The sequence below is a fragment of the Epinephelus fuscoguttatus genome, linkage group LG6 (assembly GCF_011397635.1).
Source record: "Epinephelus fuscoguttatus linkage group LG6, E.fuscoguttatus.final_Chr_v1".
Lineage (NCBI taxonomy): Eukaryota > Metazoa > Chordata > Actinopteri > Perciformes > Serranidae > Epinephelus > Epinephelus fuscoguttatus.
The window spans coordinates 46,091,839-46,110,462 of NC_064757.1; the positions used below are offsets into that span (position 1 = coordinate 46,091,839).

At 41.3% G+C, this 18,624-nt stretch overlaps 1 protein-coding gene across 1 annotated transcript; it reads right to left on the reverse strand.

Moving 5' to 3' along the window:
- Window positions 1–1,812: 1,812 nt before the first annotated feature.
- prdm12b (PR domain containing 12b) lies at window positions 1,813–15,823 on the reverse strand. The gene is made up of 6 exons (XM_049579774.1): window positions 15,233–15,823; window positions 11,551–11,616; window positions 9,748–9,872; window positions 8,084–8,239; window positions 6,068–6,182; window positions 1,813–5,227 (listed from the first exon to the last, which is right to left on the reverse strand). Exons 1-6 carry the CDS (start codon window positions 15,486–15,488, stop codon window positions 4,770–4,772), a joined length of 1,176 nt encoding a protein of 391 aa, XP_049435731.1. The 5' UTR covers window positions 15,489–15,823; the 3' UTR covers window positions 1,813–4,769.
- Window positions 15,824–18,624: the final 2,801 nt, after the last annotated feature.

Sequence of the window (18,624 nt, forward strand, 5' to 3'; positions counted from 1 at the left end):
TGTGTGTGTGTGTGTGTGTGTGTGTGTGTGTGTGTGTGTGTGTGTGTGTGTGTGTGTGTGCGTGCGTGCGTGTGTGTGTCCCAAAGGTGAGTTTACTCAGCCTGTGTTTTCTGATCTTACCTAACAGCCTTGTTGACTCAGCTCATCAGTCAGATGTCCAGATTCACTCTGTTTGTTGTTTTCTCTTCATTCTGCAGGAAAAACATGAGTTACATGTGTCAGGAACGTTTTTATTCACAATGAATTCAAAACGCTGCATGTCCATTTACACTGACAGAGTGGAGTCCTGCCGGCGTCACCCACAGGCTCCAGCATTCAGTACAGTCATCATTATAGCTAGTTAAAAAAAAAAAAAGATAATCAGTCATGGAGCTGAGTGTGTAGTTGTGTGTGTGTGTTGTTAGTTTAAAATTTAAGAAACATCAACATGATCATCATGGCTTCGTTCCTGCAAATATAAAGTTAGAAAAGCAAACTGAGATCATTTCAGTGGCAGAGGAATCACTGACGTAGAAGCAGAAATATCACAACTTACAAAAGTCTTGCAAAACCTTACTTAGGTTAAAAAAAAAAAAAAGAAGAATAAAAAAGAATTAAAAAAGAATAAAATTAGAGCACTCAGTTTGGAGCCAGCCATATTAAATTATTATATAGCTTATTTCCTATTAAAATATTATTATTGATGCATTAACATTAATTTAGGTATTTCAGTGTTGCTGTCTGCAGCAGAGCGATTTCTACTCATTATATTTACTGTATGCTGGTTTAATTAGCTGCATTTTTACTCGGGATGAATGACGCCCCAGAATCAGGTCAAATAAACTTGCCAGATTCTGGCTGTCGACACTGCTATCACTGAGCCGTTGCATAAACAATCCGGGCTAGCAATGGCCCAAACGTGGCGTGCCAGAGAAAGTAACTTGGGGCGCGTCCGGTTGGCCGACTCGGCTGAGACCCGGGATGAATGACTCGGCTGTGTCAACAGCTGGAATCTGGCGAGTTTATTTGGCCCAATTCTGCAATCCCTGGGCCGGTACATAAGTTATCTGGTCTAGCATCGGCCCAAACTCAGAATGCCAGAGGAAATACGTTGATACGATTGCTTGATTCTAGCTGCTGAACTGGACTGTTATCACAAATAACCTGATCTGGCATCAGCCCAAACTCGGCCACATCTGGTCACCAGCTTGGCTGAGACTTGGGATGAATGATGCCCCAGAATCAGGCCGAATAAACTCGCCCGATTCTGGCTCTCAAACTGGGCCGTAAGCACAAATGACTTGGTCTAGCATCAGCCCAAGTTGGGCATGCCAGAAGAGATAAGTTGGGCTGCATCTAGTTGCCCTACTTGGCTTGTAAGACTTGTGATGAATGACACCCCAGATTTGGGCCAAATACACTTGCTAGATTCCAGCTACTGACACTGCCACCACTGGGCTGCAATCATGCCAATTGCCAAAACCTTCCTGGGTATGGCCCAATATGGTTAAATTCCAGCTGTCAGTTCAAAACTGACATTCGTATTTCGACCACAATCATGCCAGTGAATTGCCCAAGTATACAACTTCATTATCAGGCAGCAGTGTCAGTGGTGTCTCAGTATGTAGTGAGAAGAGCCTTTAAATGCAGCTGCAAACACAAAACTGTTTTTAGAACTACTGAACAGTAACTTACATTGACATGGTAGATTATTACTGTAGGCTACCTGGTCACTTTCCACCACTGGTCCCTATCTGAAGGCTGGATGTGCAGTACGTACAGCAGACTGACAGCAGAGCAGAGGTTAAAGGTGAAGTCACACTTTATTAGGAGTATAGGCTCAAATACATTGTCCTTTATAGAAGTCAACATAGCATACTTCATATACCGATACATGTGTCATATATGACCTTATACATATACAGAGATAAAGTGACAGTTGAATTATATTGTGGGCATAAAGCACATCTCATGTTTATATTCACATTCTTTTCTTTGACACTTTATTTACATCACACCAAGAGAGAAAGCCCGACACACAGCCGCCGGCTAAATAAGAGACTCGTCAACTAAATTACTTTTCTCGTTACTTTGATTATTTAACAACATATTTATACAAAAATCAGGGAAAAACAAACATGTAAAAACATTTACAAAGATTAGAAACTTAGATTCTAATATTTTCTAACAGGTGTTGACTCAACCTGCCCGAGACCCAATTTAGGCCTCGACACACAGCTTAACAACAACAGACATTAAGGTCAATAATAATAATAATATTAATAATAATAATAATAATAATAATTTCAGGCTCTGCCTATTTTAATAAGTGATGAGCTACTTTAAAGGAATCTGCTGAGTTTTTAGTAGATTCAGTGTTGGTCAGTAAAACAAAGTGAAGACACCCAAATCTTGCTAACATGTTAGCATCCAGCTAACACTGAGTAAAATCCCAAAAGGAGATTTTTATTTTTTTTTATACATCAGCTGCACACAAGATAAAAATTTATCTTTTGGGACTTTGGCGCTTTGTACCATGCAAATATGTTAGCTAACGTATAACCTGGAGTTTGATATTATGATGTATGCTCACGTTAAAGCAAAAGCTACCTAACAGTAGTCAAGCTAATGTAAACCTAAATGTTTATTACTTTAAGTTCATATTACTCCACATAGTTTATGCTAAGTGTTAGCATTGAGCTATCACTCTACATTTAAATTATTTCTAATTGGGAAAAAAAAAATCACTGAAGAAGGTGTATGCTAAAGTGCTAGCGTGGAGCCGACTGTAACTCAGCAGGCGTAGCGAGGTAATACCACGTATGGACATGAACTATGACACCAGTTTACTGTCGGCACACAGATGGTCATTAACTGTGGACCGTAATGAATATGCAGAATTCAATATTGATAGAAAGTGTAATTTGTTCTTTAACCCACATGATGTAAGCTATAACGCTAATGCTAACACTACCTGCTGAATAACAAATTTAGCTTAGTCTGGTTTCAAAAAGACCCACCGTTAGCAGTTAGCCACCAAGATTACTACTACTACTGCCACTGAGACTAACCACAGACAGTCAGTGCAACTAACGACTTCTTCTGTGACACTGCAAGTTTTGCCCTTAATCATTTCTACAGTAGTGCCATTAGGAAGAAGGTGGATAATTTGAGCTTTACTCAACATGGTGGAAGCTACCTTGCTAATGAAGCTAGCTTGGTCGCTAATGGCACAATTTAGAGTTGTATTGGTAGCATTGACTCCTCACTGTGTGTAAATAGAGATGATGTATTATGTTAAAACCAGTTCATTTGAAGTGTTCATAGACTGCGCACACGTTCACACCTGCAGTTGGTGAATACAGACATCTACGAAGACACAGAAACTATCATCTGAGCTTTAGCATCATGTATGCTAACCTGTTAGCACATGAACAACAGTACGATGGATGTGTCTGTTAACGGACCAACAGGACGATTTACCACACACTCAGCAGATTCCTCTGAAGCAGCCTCAGTGCTCAGACTGTAGCGCCTCCTAGTTTTCAACACACATGTTACAACCCTTTAACAGAGAACCATTTGCATGCAAACCAAAGCACGACATCATCGTCTCACAGATACGTGATTTATACTGGAGTCACAGACTGACGCTGTGTCCCATCATGCAACAGTTTTATGATTCAGTATCAGAGTTTCAGTGTCTCCTCGTCCGGATGAAGAGACGCTGAAAGTCTGTGTTTGTGTGAGTGTGTCTGTTGTCTAATAAATGTGTGTGTGCATGCATATAATGTACAAACATCTGAGGGACTGGGTGTTGTCACCTCAGCTAACAGACATTCAGCTGTTACAGTCAGTGTGGCGTCTTGTAAATTATTACCCAGGTAGCCTGAATCATAGTCCAACAGGGCCCTGATATGGAGCCAGAGATGGGAAATGAAACTGTTTAAATCAATGTGCTGAAAAGGTTCATTCAGTCCAGTGTTGGGGAACATCTGCTGGACGTTCGTTAGCTCATATTGTTCAAGGACAGAACAGGAGCCGAATATAAGCGAGCTCACTGCCGTCATCATCAGTGTTTTATTCAAGAAAACCATTCGAACACTTTAAGGATCAGATTTTAAATATTTGTGGCAGACTGAAGATTAAGTCATGTTTCCCAAATCAATAAGAAAAGTCTCAGTATATTGTTGCTGCGATGCTGTTGTAGAGCAGTGTGTTAATATTTTGAACGCCTGATCCTGGACTCATGACTTCCTAAAATCACCCCACGTAATCTGGTCTGAGTTCAGGTTGTGACTCTGGCGAGTCCGGTCTCACCCTGAAATTGTTGAAATCTGGCGCTTGGGCAGAGACATGCAGTGTCAGAAACCAACGAAAAAAGGCATCCTTTTACGTCAGCGTGATACGTGGACGGTTGGACAACCAACACACCCAGGGTACCTTGGACGTCATATGTGGACATGGAAAGTCCATGACCAAACGTGGACATGTGACGAGGTCACAGTGAGGATGATGATGCTCTGACCCGAATGTGGCCTGAGTGCTGCTCACTGGATCTGGTTCTCAGCCCAAATCTGGGTCACATGAGGGTCAGAGTCAGATCACAGCTGCTGCAGGAATCGAGCGACCAGAACTCAGCCACATGTGCCGACGCTGAGCCGCAGTTGGCCCGATTCCTGTGGCTACCTGGGTAACATGTTCCTCCAACCTGTCAGGCTCCTGTCTGAGTTAGTTTGGATATTTAAGCTGTCTGTCTGTCTGTATTTGGTGTGTCTGTCTACCTCTCATCACAGCACCATGGTGGGTATATGGTGAACCAGTGATGCCGGGTGAGGCATGGCGGTCAGCTGCGGTGGGTGAGGAGGAGGTGAGTGAGCAGCGTGCACCACCACACCTCCCCCTGCAGCGACGGCATCTCCGGTGGGCCGGTGCCTGGCGCTCTTCTGGTGCGCCCGCAGGCCCGCCAGCTGCGAGTACGCTGACTGGCAGACGTGGCACTTGTAGGGGCGCTCGCCGGTGTGCAGCCGGACGTGGTTCCTCAGCGTGGACGACTGGCTGAAGCGGCGGTTGCAGAAGCGGCAGACGAAGGGTTTGTCCAGCGTGTGGATGCGCATGTGGGAGCGCAGGTTGCTGCGGGAGTTGAAGCCACGGTGGCAGATGACGCATCGCATGCGGCCCAGGGTGGAGGAAGAGGAGGAGGAGGAGGAGGAAGAGGAAGAGGAGCCTTCACAGGTGTGAAATTCGTCTAGAAGGAGGAGATAGTTGTTAAAATCTGGTGATAGTTTATATTTAATGTAAATACTCAGGACGTTCTCGCTCCCAGCTCGTCACATAAGGAGCTTCATCACCGCTTCAAACTACGACACTGTGTGACTGCAGTGACCACGACGGGAGCAGAGGAGGAGGTCAGGTGATGCAGTGTATGGCGTGGATGTATAAAGAGACCTGGATATAGCGTTGGAGGCGGGACCCCGTTCATTTCTACCAAAGTTGCTCCAAAAGCTGTGTGTCTGTGGTACGAGGTTGATGCTGCTTCCGCATCATTGCGCCCATACACACATTAACTGTCAGTAAACAGTATGACATGCTTTGGTGGGCGGGGCTTAGCTGGAGACATTAGCTAGTGCTACCTAACAAGTTCTGTTGGTTTGTTTTAGACGATTGAGGAAGATGTTTTATTACTATAACTGAAACGTGAAACATTTTGTTGATGAAAGTTTGTAAAAAGTCTCAGAAAATAACTCAAATAAAAGATTCAGCGTCCAGCTGTTTGTGTTTGTGTCAGTATCATAGATTAGCAAATGTACTTTTACATCATGGTGTTCCTTGCAACCAGTATATCACTGCACCCTAGTCACGAGTCACTGGTGTTAAAGTCCAAGTTGAGTTGCAGGTGTTGACTCAGGTCTGAAGTCATCAGGTCATGTGACTGGAGTCCACACCTCTGGTTGAGGTGCAGAGCCACTGTTGTGTTTAAAGTCAGAGTCAAACATCTGCTGTAGGTTTACACTTGTGGATGAATCCACAGATCAGTTATCAGTAATCTTTACTGGTGAGTAATCAATCAATAATCAATAAACTGTACCGGTCTTGGTCTTCTTGCTCTGTTCTTCATCTCCTCCAGGAATCCCAGGGATTCCCAGGAAGGTGTTGTGGGAGTTTCCATACCAGACCAGCAGCTCCTGATCCGGAGGGATCGTCTGAGGAGGAAAACATGGAGGGTTAAACATCAGCGGGAGGACGTTAAAGTGTCAGATATAGAATATAAATAAGATCAACGTGTTCATTTATCACTTTGAAAACAGACGTTACAAAGTCACAATGAACAGTTCAGTGGAGCAGTAGAAACACTGAGGGCTCTGTAAACTGTGAAGAGGTTAAAAAAAAGTCACAACAACAAATAAATAAACACAAGTGTGTATAAATATGTACAAACACCCACACAAACAGGCACGTACATGAACACACACACACACACACACGCTCTGTGCACAAGCTTTAGCACACGTCTGCACAGAAATAGATGTGCACATATACAGACACTGAAATTGGGACTTTATAGAAATGCAACCCTAAAAATGTTTTTTAAAATGTTTTCTAAATGTAACTTTATTGTTCACCAGGGTGGAAATGTGTCTGTGAACTTCCCACAGACGTACGTCAAGCTGCTTTCAAATGCAGGCGACGTTTAATGATCCTCAACATGTGTAACGTTGGACACTCCGTTGTGTCAGTGTCGCTGAGTCATGTTACATTCAGCTCTGTTGTTGTTGTTGTTGTTGCTTCAGTTTGTCATCGTCTGCTTTCAGCATATTTCCTGAGCAGTCAGAACCTGTGAGGTTTTTCTGGAGAAGATTTATTATTGTTTTGGATTACTGCAATGATCATTTGTATGAAGTGAGAATATGTGTCTGCTCCCATGTTGGTAAGAGTCCGAAAATCATCCCTTTAAGGTTACTTTAGAAGGACAGATAAAAAACGTGTGATGACTTAGCATCATGAACAATCATGTGATTAAATATTTGAATCAATAGACAGCCCTGATATATATTTGTGTGTGTGTGACATTTCCACCAGAGCTGCACCGAGGTATTTAAAGTTTCATCATGTTGTGGCCTCCAAGTGAAACTGTCTCAGTGTCTCATGTGGTTTTGCACATATTATTAATAACTCCTGTCTTTAAACCTAAACAACAAATACATGTGTATAATAAACGCTGATCTGAACCAGTGAACACTGAGTGAACACATGATGTGGAGACGACTCTGTGGTTCAGCTCTGGAGTCAGTCAGAGGACTGAATGTTTAGTATTTGTCCAGCAGAGGGCGACACACACCTGAACTCTTCTTCATGACCTGCTGCTCAACACGACTCCTCCACCCCGAAACACTGAAGCACTCTCACTGTTGTTTCTTCTTCATCATTTTTGTTTGGTTTAGCATGTTTATGAGTCTTGTATTCATTGATCCAACTTAAACTGTCTGAATTTAATTCTGCTTTATTTAATGTCTTGTTGTCTCAAAGTTCATCGTTTGACTGGATTTTATTTTGAATTTATTTCATGTATTGGACAGATTTGCCTCTAAAAGTGCTCCAGAAACAAAGATTGTTATTGTTGTTATTACAGTGAATCAAATCAAATATGGAGGCCCTGACACGAGACTGGAAAACACCTTACAACACCTGCAGCTGCAGAACGACCTCAGAACCTGAACCATGGAGAACGTTTGTCTCTTTAGTTCGAGGTTCTTCTGATGTTTCAGACATTTATATTGCTCAGTGTGTCGGCTGCTGTCCAACTCCAGCGGTGGAACTCAAATACATTCACTTAAGTACTCAACTTAAGTACAAATCTAAAGTACTTGTACTCGAGTAGTATTTCCATGTTCTGCTCCCTGCTCCTCTTCTTCATCTCAGAGCTCATTATTGTATCATTTCCTGCGCTTCATTTGTCTGACAGCAGCTATCAGAGTGAGAGCACTTCTCCTCTGCTGTCGGACAAACAACAACAGAAGAAGAAGAAGAAGAAGAAGAAGAAGAAGAAGCAGCAGTGGAGTTGATGTCACAGACTCAGCAGTCAGAGCGTGATGCGTTCACTGACCTCCACAGCCTTGTAGAAGATGCTGCTGCCAATCTGAACCACCTCCAGGTTCTGCTCCTGCTCGTTCCTCGCACACTTGATGTATGTCATCCAGCTCCGCTGGTCCTCCTGACTGGCGTCGATGAAATACCTCACCGTCCCGTCCTCGTTAAACACCTTAAACAGGGGAGGACACGTGGACACTTAAATCTCATCATATCGTTTTATTATCCAACAGTTCCATAACGAGTCGGCCGCTCAGTTTGGTTACTGTGTGGATCCTTAAGAAACACTGTGCAAAACAAACTGACCAAACACCTCCCCAAGTATGGCACTTAAGGCTTTATTTCCCCTTAGCTAAGGGACATACTTAAAGTTGAAAATCCCTTAAAATATTTCCCTAGTCAAGTACAAACATTAAGGGCGTTTACTGCAGTGGGACAGATTTCAGTTTCCATGTGGACTTTTGCACCTCTGATAGCTAAGGTCTTTTGGGCAACAGTTTAACTGACTCTAAGGGATTTCTTAAGTGTAAGCCCAAAATAAGGAGAAAACCTTAAATACCTATGTGGACATTTTAAGATAACCTTAAGCATAAGACTGAAGGGTGCTGTGTTTTTATTTAAAGGAAGCCTTAACTCTGACTTTAAGGAAAATCTTAACTTAAGCTGTTTAGTGCAATGGTTTTACTAACTTTAAGGAATTTCTTAAGGGTAAGCTTAAAGTTAAGAGAAAACCTTAAATATATTAAGTGAACATGTTAAGGAAAAGACTTACGGACGCTGTGTCTTTTATTTAAAGGAAGCCTTAACTCAGACTTTAAGGAAAATCTTAACTTAAGCTGTTTAGTGCAATGGTTTTACTAACTTTAAGGAATTTCTTAAGGGTAAGCTTAAAGTTAAGAGAAAACCTTAAATATATTAAGTGAACATGTTAAGGAAAAGACTTACAGATGTTGTGTCTTTTATTTTGAGGAAGCCTTAACTCAGACTTTAAGGAAAATCTTAACTTAAGGTGTTTCATGCAATGTTAAGTTAAGGAATTTCTTAAGGGTAAGTTTAAGGCAAAAAATAAAGTCTTACATATTTAAGTGAACATTTTGAAAAAAAAACCTTAAGGAAAATACTTAAGGGTCCTGTGTTTTTTATTTCAAGGAAGCTTTTACTTAGAATTTTAGGAAAACCTTAACTTAAGGTGTTTTTTGTAGAACAGTTTAACCAACTTTAGGGGATTCTTAAGTATAAGACCAAAAAATAAGAAAACCTTAAATACTTAAAGGAACATTTTATGAAAAACTGAGGGAAAAGACTTCAGGGTGTTGTGGTTTTTATTTTAGGGAAGCCTTGGAATTTTAATTTTAAAAAGTCTTTACTAAGGTGTTTCATGCAACAGTTCAACTACCTTTAAGGGATTTCTTAAGTATAAACCCAAAAAATGAGAAGACCTTAAATTGATAAGTGAACATTTTAAGATAACCTTAAGGAAAACACTTAAGGCTGTTGTGCTTTTTTTTTTTTAAGGACACCTTTACTTGGAATTTAAGGAAAATCTTAACTTAAGGTGTTTTGTGGAACAGTTAAACTAACTTTAAGGGATTTCTTACAGGCCTCAACATAAGTGTAAATAGAAATATGAATGTAAATACGAGTATAAACATATTTAGTGTTAAGTGATTTTGAACGCACCTCCCACATGAGGTTGTTGTTCTTGTACAGGTCGATGTGTTCAGGTGAGATCAGGCGTCCCGTGAACGGTCCCATCTCTGTTCCTGCTTTGATCCATGTTTTAGAGAAAATCCCCAAACCTTCTCCTGAAACACACACACACACACACACACACACACACACACACACACACACACACACAGACGTGTTACTGCAGTGTAAAAACACAAACAGGAAGTGACTCTTCTCTTTCAAACCTCAGGTGCTGTTTCTGAGGACAGGAAACACTGGGCTCATGAATTCATCTGCACATCGTTGCACATGTCAGATTCTGCGTATCACTGTGAGCTGAGATTCACCCTCGCTCATCACTGTACGTTTTATTCCAGGGCTGGTCGGCCATCTTTGACCCTCCGTCGGCTCAGTCACTGGTATTTGTTCTTTAATAAACTTCCTTCATACATCTGCACTTTGAACAGAGATCTGACTGAAGCTACTTGAGTCACTGTGAGGCGGCTCATGTGTGAGTGACATCACGCTGTTGCTTATAATGTAGAAAAAAGCAAAAAGAATTATTATAATTAATTATATTTGTGTCTCAGTCAGATGAAAACTAATTTTAAGAATTCGGTCAAAGTCCAAACATTTTGACATTTTTCAGTGGGACGGATTCAAAATAAAGAAGTTAGAGTAAGTTAAATAGTTTGACCACTAATATCAAAACAACTTTCAATAAATATTAAGTTGGTTCAACTTAATTAAGTTTTGTAAGGTCGAAGAAAAACTAAACTAATTGAGTCTGTCAGATTATAACTCACTAATGCTGAGTGTGGTGGACTCAAAGAGACGCAGCAAGTTGTTGAACCAGTCGTTTATTGTTTGGGTGCAGAGTGACACTGTTTCCTGCTCACTGTGTCACTGAGCATGTGTCAGCTGATCTGACTGTGACTGCTGTGTTTGGAGCAGGATACATAACAATAATAATAATGATATAATACAGTAACTTAATATCTGACTGTCCTTCACGTGTCTGTCAGATTTGAAATGTTTCGTCTTCTTTACTGTGTTCATCATCATCATCATCATCATCATCGTTATTAAAAAACATCTGAAAATATCTGGAAATCTAATTTACACACTTCACTGATTCATTTGTAATTTGTTTGTTGTTGTTGTTGTTGTACGTCTCTGACATATTTAATCTTTGTTTTTATCCGTTTTTTTTTATGTCTGATTGTTATTTAATATCTGAGGTGTCTTCATGCTGCACAGTGTTTTAAGCTTTTATTTCCTTTTACACGTGTGTGTGTAAATAAACTAAACTAGTGTAGTTGCTGACACTGAGGAGAAAACTGCTGCGTAACGTCGGCTGGATCGAGGCCACACATCACTCTGACAGTATCAGTATATTTAATATTCACCTTCACAGAGTCGAGACGAGCGACGCACACAGGTCCACAACACAGAGCTTACAGCCTGAGATCATTTTAAAATCACCCAAAATAAATATTGACGGGCCTTTAGACAAAAAAAGATGCAAATAAAAATGTAGTGAAACATATTTCACCTGATAATTATTTGATCATCATGACTGATCATTTTTAATTCACCTTTAACTGTTTTAAAATGAGTTTAAATAAGATTCAGAATCAGCAGCTGAGAGTTTCAGGAGAGACGACGTGATGTGAGGAGGTAAGAAGCCAAATTAATAAGATAACAAATTATTGAATAATTTGGTTGATATTTTCACGCTCAGTAATGAAACAGAGCCACAGAGACGTGTCGACTCATGAAACCACAGAGACATAGAGAGGGAGAGTTTACCTGGGACTGAGCTCTGAGCGATGATCACCTCGCTGGGTAAAACCAGACTGGACAGTTTCTGCACCTCTGAACACAAAAACAGTCAAATATATTTATTCATTTTCATTTTTTAAATAAACATATAGACATAAACACTGATGACTGGAAACAGAGATCTAAGACAGGGAGGAGAGAAGCTCTGAAATGTGATGGTAAGAAATGAAGTCGTGTGTTGAGCTGCAGCTCTGATCAGAAACATGATGGAGAGGTTTAACTCCTCCTAACTTACAGATGGACTTTTGGGACGCCCGACTGAGGACACTCAGTGTGTGGATCTGTGATGATGAGGACAGGCGGTGGTTGAGGATGAAGAAATCAGTGTGACAGCATGAACTAACTGAGGACTCTCTTTCCCAAAGAGATTACAACGTGAATAAATGGACTGAATTCACATTAGAAACTTGGAAAGAAGCACAAAACACTTCTGATTCATGCCGACATATTTGAGCTCTCACTCCCATCAGGTCCACGAGGGACGCCGTCCGTCTCTCTCAGACACAGACTGTAGGAAGTAGTCAACATTTGGGTTGTTGTCCTCGCGGCCAGGCCGCACTTGAAAGAGAGATTTTTAACCTCAGTGAGGCTTTTACCTGGTTAAATAAAGGATATACTCATCGACCACTTTATTAGGTACACCCAAAAAGAGCAAATATCCAGTGAGCCAAAATGCCTTGTTGATGCCAGAGGTCAGAGGAGAATGGCCAGACTGGTTCAAGATGATAGAAAGGCAACAGGAAGTCAAATAAGCACTGGTTCCAACCAAGGTGTGCAGAAGAGCATCTCTGAAGCAACAACACCTTGTCCAACCTTGAAGCAGATGGGCTACAGCAGCAGAAGACCACACCAGGTGCCACTCCTGTCAGCTAACAACAGGAAACTGAGGCTACAATTCACACGGGTTTTCTCACCAAAACTGGACAATAGAAGATTGGAAAAACCACATTCAGATGGAAGCATGGATCCATCCTGCCTTGTATCAACGCTTCAGGCTGCTGCTGCTGCTGCTGGTGTAATGGTGTGGGGGAGATTTTCTTAGTACCAACTGAGCATGGTTTAAACACCACAGCCTACCTGAGTATTGTTGCTGAGCGTGTCCATCCCTTTATGACCACAGTGTACCCATCTTCTGATGGCTACTTCCAGCAGGATAACGCACCATGTCACAAAGCTCACATCATCTCAAACATGACAATGAGTTCACTGTACTCCAATGGCCTCCACAGTCACCAGATCTCAGTCCAATAGAGCACCTTTGGGATGTGCTGGAACGGGAGATTCTCATCATGGATCAACTGCGTGATGTCATCATGTCAATATGGACCAACATCTCTGAGGAATGTTTCAGCACCTTGTTGAGTCTGTGACACCAAGAATTAAAAAGAAGGTCCAACCTGATACCAGCAAGGTGTACCTAATAAAGTGGCCTGTGAGCATATTTTGACTCCCGCTATATTAAATCCTACTCCTACTGATGTAATCTGATTACAAAAACCATGTCTGAAAAAGACCACTCATGACCTGCAGACAGTCACATTTGATAAACGGCAGAGAGCTGTTTCTGCCTCATCCTGTGTGTTTATTGATCCTCTCGTTTAAATCTGATTTTAGTTTGACTTTTGATTTATGATCATTATTTATCCTCCAGGTGCTTTTTAGGTTTGAACATTTCCTCCTCTGCACCTTGGACATGAAACAATCTTCAGAGAGATGTAACATCAGAAACACTGATATCCACTGATGGATTTAAGGATTTCATAAAGAAAGTGTGTGTTTGAATAGTTGTTGTTTGATTGTGGAGTTTTGGTTTACATGTTGTATTTGTTGCATTTTAAATGTGTTCTGACTGGCTGCTGCCTCACCAGGCCTCTGTGGGAGAAGAGAATTTCAATCTCAGCGGGACGTCCTGGTTAAACAAAGGTTAGGTCAAATAAAATAAAATAAATTATTATTATTATTATTATTATTATTTTTATTATTATTATTTGTCTCGATTATTAATGTTACTTTTACTTTTTTCCAGCCATGGAGTGCAGGGAGATGATGTGAGCTGGGCGTGGATGGCAGTGACACTGAAGGTTTGCATGTTTTAATACGTGAATTTTGAAAATAAAAAATGAGTTCAAAGCAAAAAAGAAATGACGGGACGTTCGGAGTGTCGTAAAGCTGAAGTTTCCCACAAACAGTGAAAGCAGCATGAAGCCGAGCCCTGAAAAAACGAGGTTAAACGCTCCTTTTCTCCTTCAATGGCCGCATTATGTCCTGACACCTCCTCACTGCTCCTCACTGCTCCTGCTGCCCGCTGAGCACAAATCTTAATTCAGGATGTTTCAGGTGACACAAACTCAACCTGAGACTGAGTGTGAGGCAGAGCCAGGAGGAAGAGGAGGAAGAGGAGGAAGAGGACAAAGTCTCCGGACACGTCACAGAAAATAAAAACATGCAACAAATGAAATGAAGTTTAAAATCAAAGAGAGAAGCAGAGAAACGTCACGTCGCGTTTCACGCTCGGTCCTGAGCGTGAAACGCGACGTGACATAAAGGAGCAAAGAAATCTGTGTGCAGATAAAAGTGGAAGATTATCTCAATTTAAAACCAGAGAAGAAGAAAAGAAAAAACTCATAAATGCCACGAGGGGAGAGTTCAGAGGATTCAGTTCACACGACGGAGATTTAAATTCCTGCAGAGGGAAATAAAGCAGAAATAATCCGGTCAAAATGAACCGGGAGGGTCAGGACACCGGGAGACGGCTCTCACGGCTCCTCTGAAATTGTTCCGAACGAATTCTGATGAAAACGGAAACGAATTTCAAAATAAAATTTAGCAAAAATGAAAAAGAAACAGAAATAAAAAAAAAAAAAGTCAGAAAAAAGGCCGCGGCGAAGCTTTGCTTCATTCTGGTGACAGTTTGAGCTTCAGAGTCAGACAGCACAGAAATGATTTATTAACATCAGTCTGCATATTTTCAGGACTGATTATCGATCAACAGGTGATCAACTGATTCATTAATTGTAACACTTTTAATGATTTATTGGAAATTTGCGGCGCGTCAGAAAACTCCAACTGATCCGTTAGATCACGGAGTTCAAACGGTTTGATCGGTTATTGATAGACTAATTAATGAACAATAATTAAATGAACTTTGTGTCGGCAGACTGACGTCATCCAAATTTATTTTACACATTTTTATCGTGAAAAAGAATTTTAAATGATGCAAATACAAATAACGCAGAAACATCTGCAGCACTTTGTTTCAGCGGGATTATTTTATTCTTGTAAATTGTTTGTTAGTTAATAAATAATAATAATAATAATAATAATAATAATAATAATAAATCAGCATGTTTATAAGATAATTAATATTTTCATGGGTGAGAAACAGCAAATGAAACAGAAACTAAATCAATAAAATCCGAAGTAAAAGTTGAAACTGGTGTAAAATTGAAAAAGTAAATGAGTAAAAGTAATTTATTATTTTCCACCATCAGTGAAACATTTAATGATAAATTAAGATCAGTTATTGATCAGATTTGATTTCAGGTGAGCGGAAGTGATGAGGAGACACATTAAGCATTTAAGGCTTTAAATTAAGGGATAATTTAAGGTGTGCAGAGTTTAATTGGTTGATTCAAGTGTCGTCACTGACCTCCAGAGAAGGACTGCGCGAGCACCTCGGCGGTGAACGCGGTCTTGGGGCTCGCGCTCGGGGCGGTGCGGTCCTCGTGCGGCAGGTGATGTTGGTGCGGCAGGTGGTGGTGCTGCTCGCCCAGCACGTGCCTCCAGCGGCCGTACAGGAAGCTGTGCAGGATGTCCGAGGTGATGATGTCCGCCAGAGAGAGCGGCTGCTGCGGCTTGAAGCCCGACTTCAGGCCCAGCGAGGAGCCGGGCAGCACGGAGCCCATGGCGGGGCAGAGGGAGCCGGGGCCGGGCAGGAGATGCAGCGGGAGCCGGTGTCAGGGGACCGGAGCAGAACAAGTCCCTCAGGTGAAGCAAACTTTTTTCTTTTCTTTTTCTTAAATCCTCCAAAATGTTGGAACAAAAACTCCTCTTGATGTTTTTCCTTTTTAAATTTAAGACAAACTCAGATTAAAAACACAAACTGAGTGTTTAATGTCGCTGCAGGGTTTTTCTTTAAACGTTAAATGAAGTTAAAACGCTGAAAATAAAAAGAGTGTGTGTGAAGAGAAGTTGTTCAGAGAGCTGATGGTCAGAGCAGAGTGTGTGTGTGGGTCTATATACACCCTGTCTGTCTGTCTGTCTGTCTGTAATGGGCTGTAATCACCTCCTCCAACATTTCTATAAAGAGAGGAGGGAGGAGAGTGTGTGTGTGTGTGTGTGTGTGTGTGTGTGTGTCCTCCACGCGCTGTTGGCTCCGTTTACAGCTCTGTTGGCTCGTGACACCGTAGAGACACTTAATTAGGACTTAATGAGAAAACAACAACAACAAGAGAACAGAGCTCAGATCAGCTGTTAGAGACCTGCAGGATCCTGGTCCAGGATCAGCTGGACCAGGATCCTGCAGGTCTCTAACAGCTAAACAGATTTAATTTATTTAAAAAGAACATCTAAAATATTTCACACATCCTGTCGTGTCCTCTGAACCAGCAGCAGGAAGCATCAACACATGATGTCGGGATGATCTGAAATAAGAAGGTTTGAATTCAGGACTTTGACTTTAGTGGAATATTTTGATGTTAAATCTCCAGAGTGTTGATTTAAATCTGATCTAATGGTTGTGTTCTGGTTCCCTCAGAATGACACGTTTATATCTCCACAGGGAGCAGGTCCTCGTCTACAGAGATCACCATGTTGCACCGCCATGTTTCTACAGTAGCCCAGAACGGACAAACCAAACACTGACTCTAGATAGAGACATTCATGTGTTCATGATGAACATCTTAGTAGCAGCTCCTCTGTGACGCAGCGTCAGATAGATTCTGATTATTTTAATGTGAACCTGTTTTATTCAGGTTTTTATTGTTTAAACGACACAAAAAAAAATCGTAACTGTACGTTGAGGATGTAACTGTACGTTAAGAACGTAACTGTGTGTTAAGGATGTAACTGTAAGGACGTAACTGTACGTTGAGGACGTAACTGTACGTTAAGAACGTAACTGTGTGTTAAGGATGTAACTGTACGTTGAGGACGTAACTGTACGTTGAGGATGTAACTGTACGTTAAGAACGTAACTGTGTGTTAAGGATGTAACTGTAAGGACGTAACTGTACGTTAAGAACGTAACTGTGTGTTAAGGATGTAACTGTAAGGACGTAACTGTACGTTAAGAACGTAACTGTGTGTTAAGGACGTAACTGTACGTTGAGGATGTAACTGTACGTTAAGAACGTAACTGTGTGTTAAGGATGTAACTGTAAGGACGTAACTGTACGTTGAGGACGTAACTGTACGTTGAGGATGTAACTGTACGTTGAGGACGTAACTGTACGTTGAGGATGTAACTGTACGTTGAGGACGTAACTGTACGTTGAGGACGTAACTGTACGTTAAGGACGTAACTGTACCTTAAGGATGTAACTGTAAGGACGTAACTGTATGTTAAGGACGTAACTGTACGTTGAGGACGTAACTGTACCTTAAGGATGTAACTGTAAGGACGTAACTGTATGTTGAGGACGTAACTGTACGTTGAGGACGTAACTGTACCTTAAGGATGTAACTGTAAGGACGTAACTGTACGTTGAGGACGTAACTGTACGTTGAGGACGTAACTGTACGTTGAGGACGTAACTGTACCTTAAGGATGTAACTGTAAGGACGTAACTGTATGTTAAGGACGTAACTGTACGTTGAGGACGTAACTGTATGTTGAGGACGTAACTGTACGTTGAGGATGTAACTGTACGTTGAGGACGTAACTGTACGTTGAGGACGTAACTGTACGTTGAGGACGTAACTGTACGTTAAGGACGTAAGTTCACTCATTGGGCACTAATTTGAAGGATATCATATGAACAGTTCTGTGAGAATTAGTCATAATGTTAACGTCTGCACATTGTGAAACCGTTACGTCATTAGACATTTAAATTATCGTCAACAGGATTCTTATTCCAACTAAAATTCTGTCTGACGTTGAGCGTTTGTCTCTCTGACGTCAGTTTGACGTTGGCTGGGTGGATCTGACGAAATCAGATTTAAAGGACAAACATTATATGTAACAAATAAATGAATCTGTATTTCAGTAAATATTATATATGTAAGGTATTTGCATTTGTGTAGACATGCTTTTGTGCACGCACACACACACACACACACACACACACACACACGCACACACACACACGCACACACACATATTGTTTTATAACTGAGGGTCAATCAGTTGTGTGAACAGGAATCTGACTCCACATTTTACCTGAACGATGATGTGTCGGATAATTCATCAATGACAGGTAGAGAAACTAAACGTGTGTGTGTGTGTGTGTGTGTGTGTGTGTGTGTGTGCATCAGTAGAGTTTACGTTCAATACAGTATGTGGACACCTGCTGCTCAGGAGCTCTGATGAAAAGAAATGTTTTATTGTGATGAAGAATTTGAGCGGTGACAAAACAGCTCTGAGATGATCTGGATTCATTTTGATATTCTTGAATAATATTTTCTGAAAAAGGTTTAAAAGTTGAATCTTCAGCTGTGGAATGTGAGCCGAGGAGGAGGAGGAGGAAGAGGAGGAGGAGGAGGAGGTGTGCACTGCAGCAGTGTGAGTGACAGAGCAGGAAAACAGATTAGAGGACAGATTACCAAGACAACAGCTGCTTTCTTCATCCCTCCTCCTCCTCCTCCTCTCGCCTCTCAACAGGATTATTATTCTCTCTTTCACTCTGATCTGTATTTATGAGCTTTTAAACATTTATTGTCGACACTCGTGAGCGAGACACACACACACACACACACACACACACACACACACACACACACTCTCTCTCATTGTCGCCAGTGTGTCGGTTGAAACATCAGAATTAATTTAATTTGGTTTTGATTTATAAACGATGATTTTCAAACTGTTGAGAGGAATCTTCA

Coding starts and splice junctions, on each gene's coding strand:
- prdm12b (XM_049579774.1), bottom strand. CDS start 15,488: ATGGGCTCCGTGCTGCCCGGCTCCTCGCTGGGCCTGAAGTCGGGCTTC. Junction 9,873..11,550: donor CGCTCAGAGCTCAGTCCCAG/GTAAACTCTCCC, acceptor TGTGTGTTTCAG/GAGAAGGTTTGGGGATTTTC. Junction 8,240..9,747: donor ACAACAACCTCATGTGGGAG/GTGCGTTCAAAA, acceptor CCCCTGTTTAAG/GTGTTTAACGAGGACGGGAC.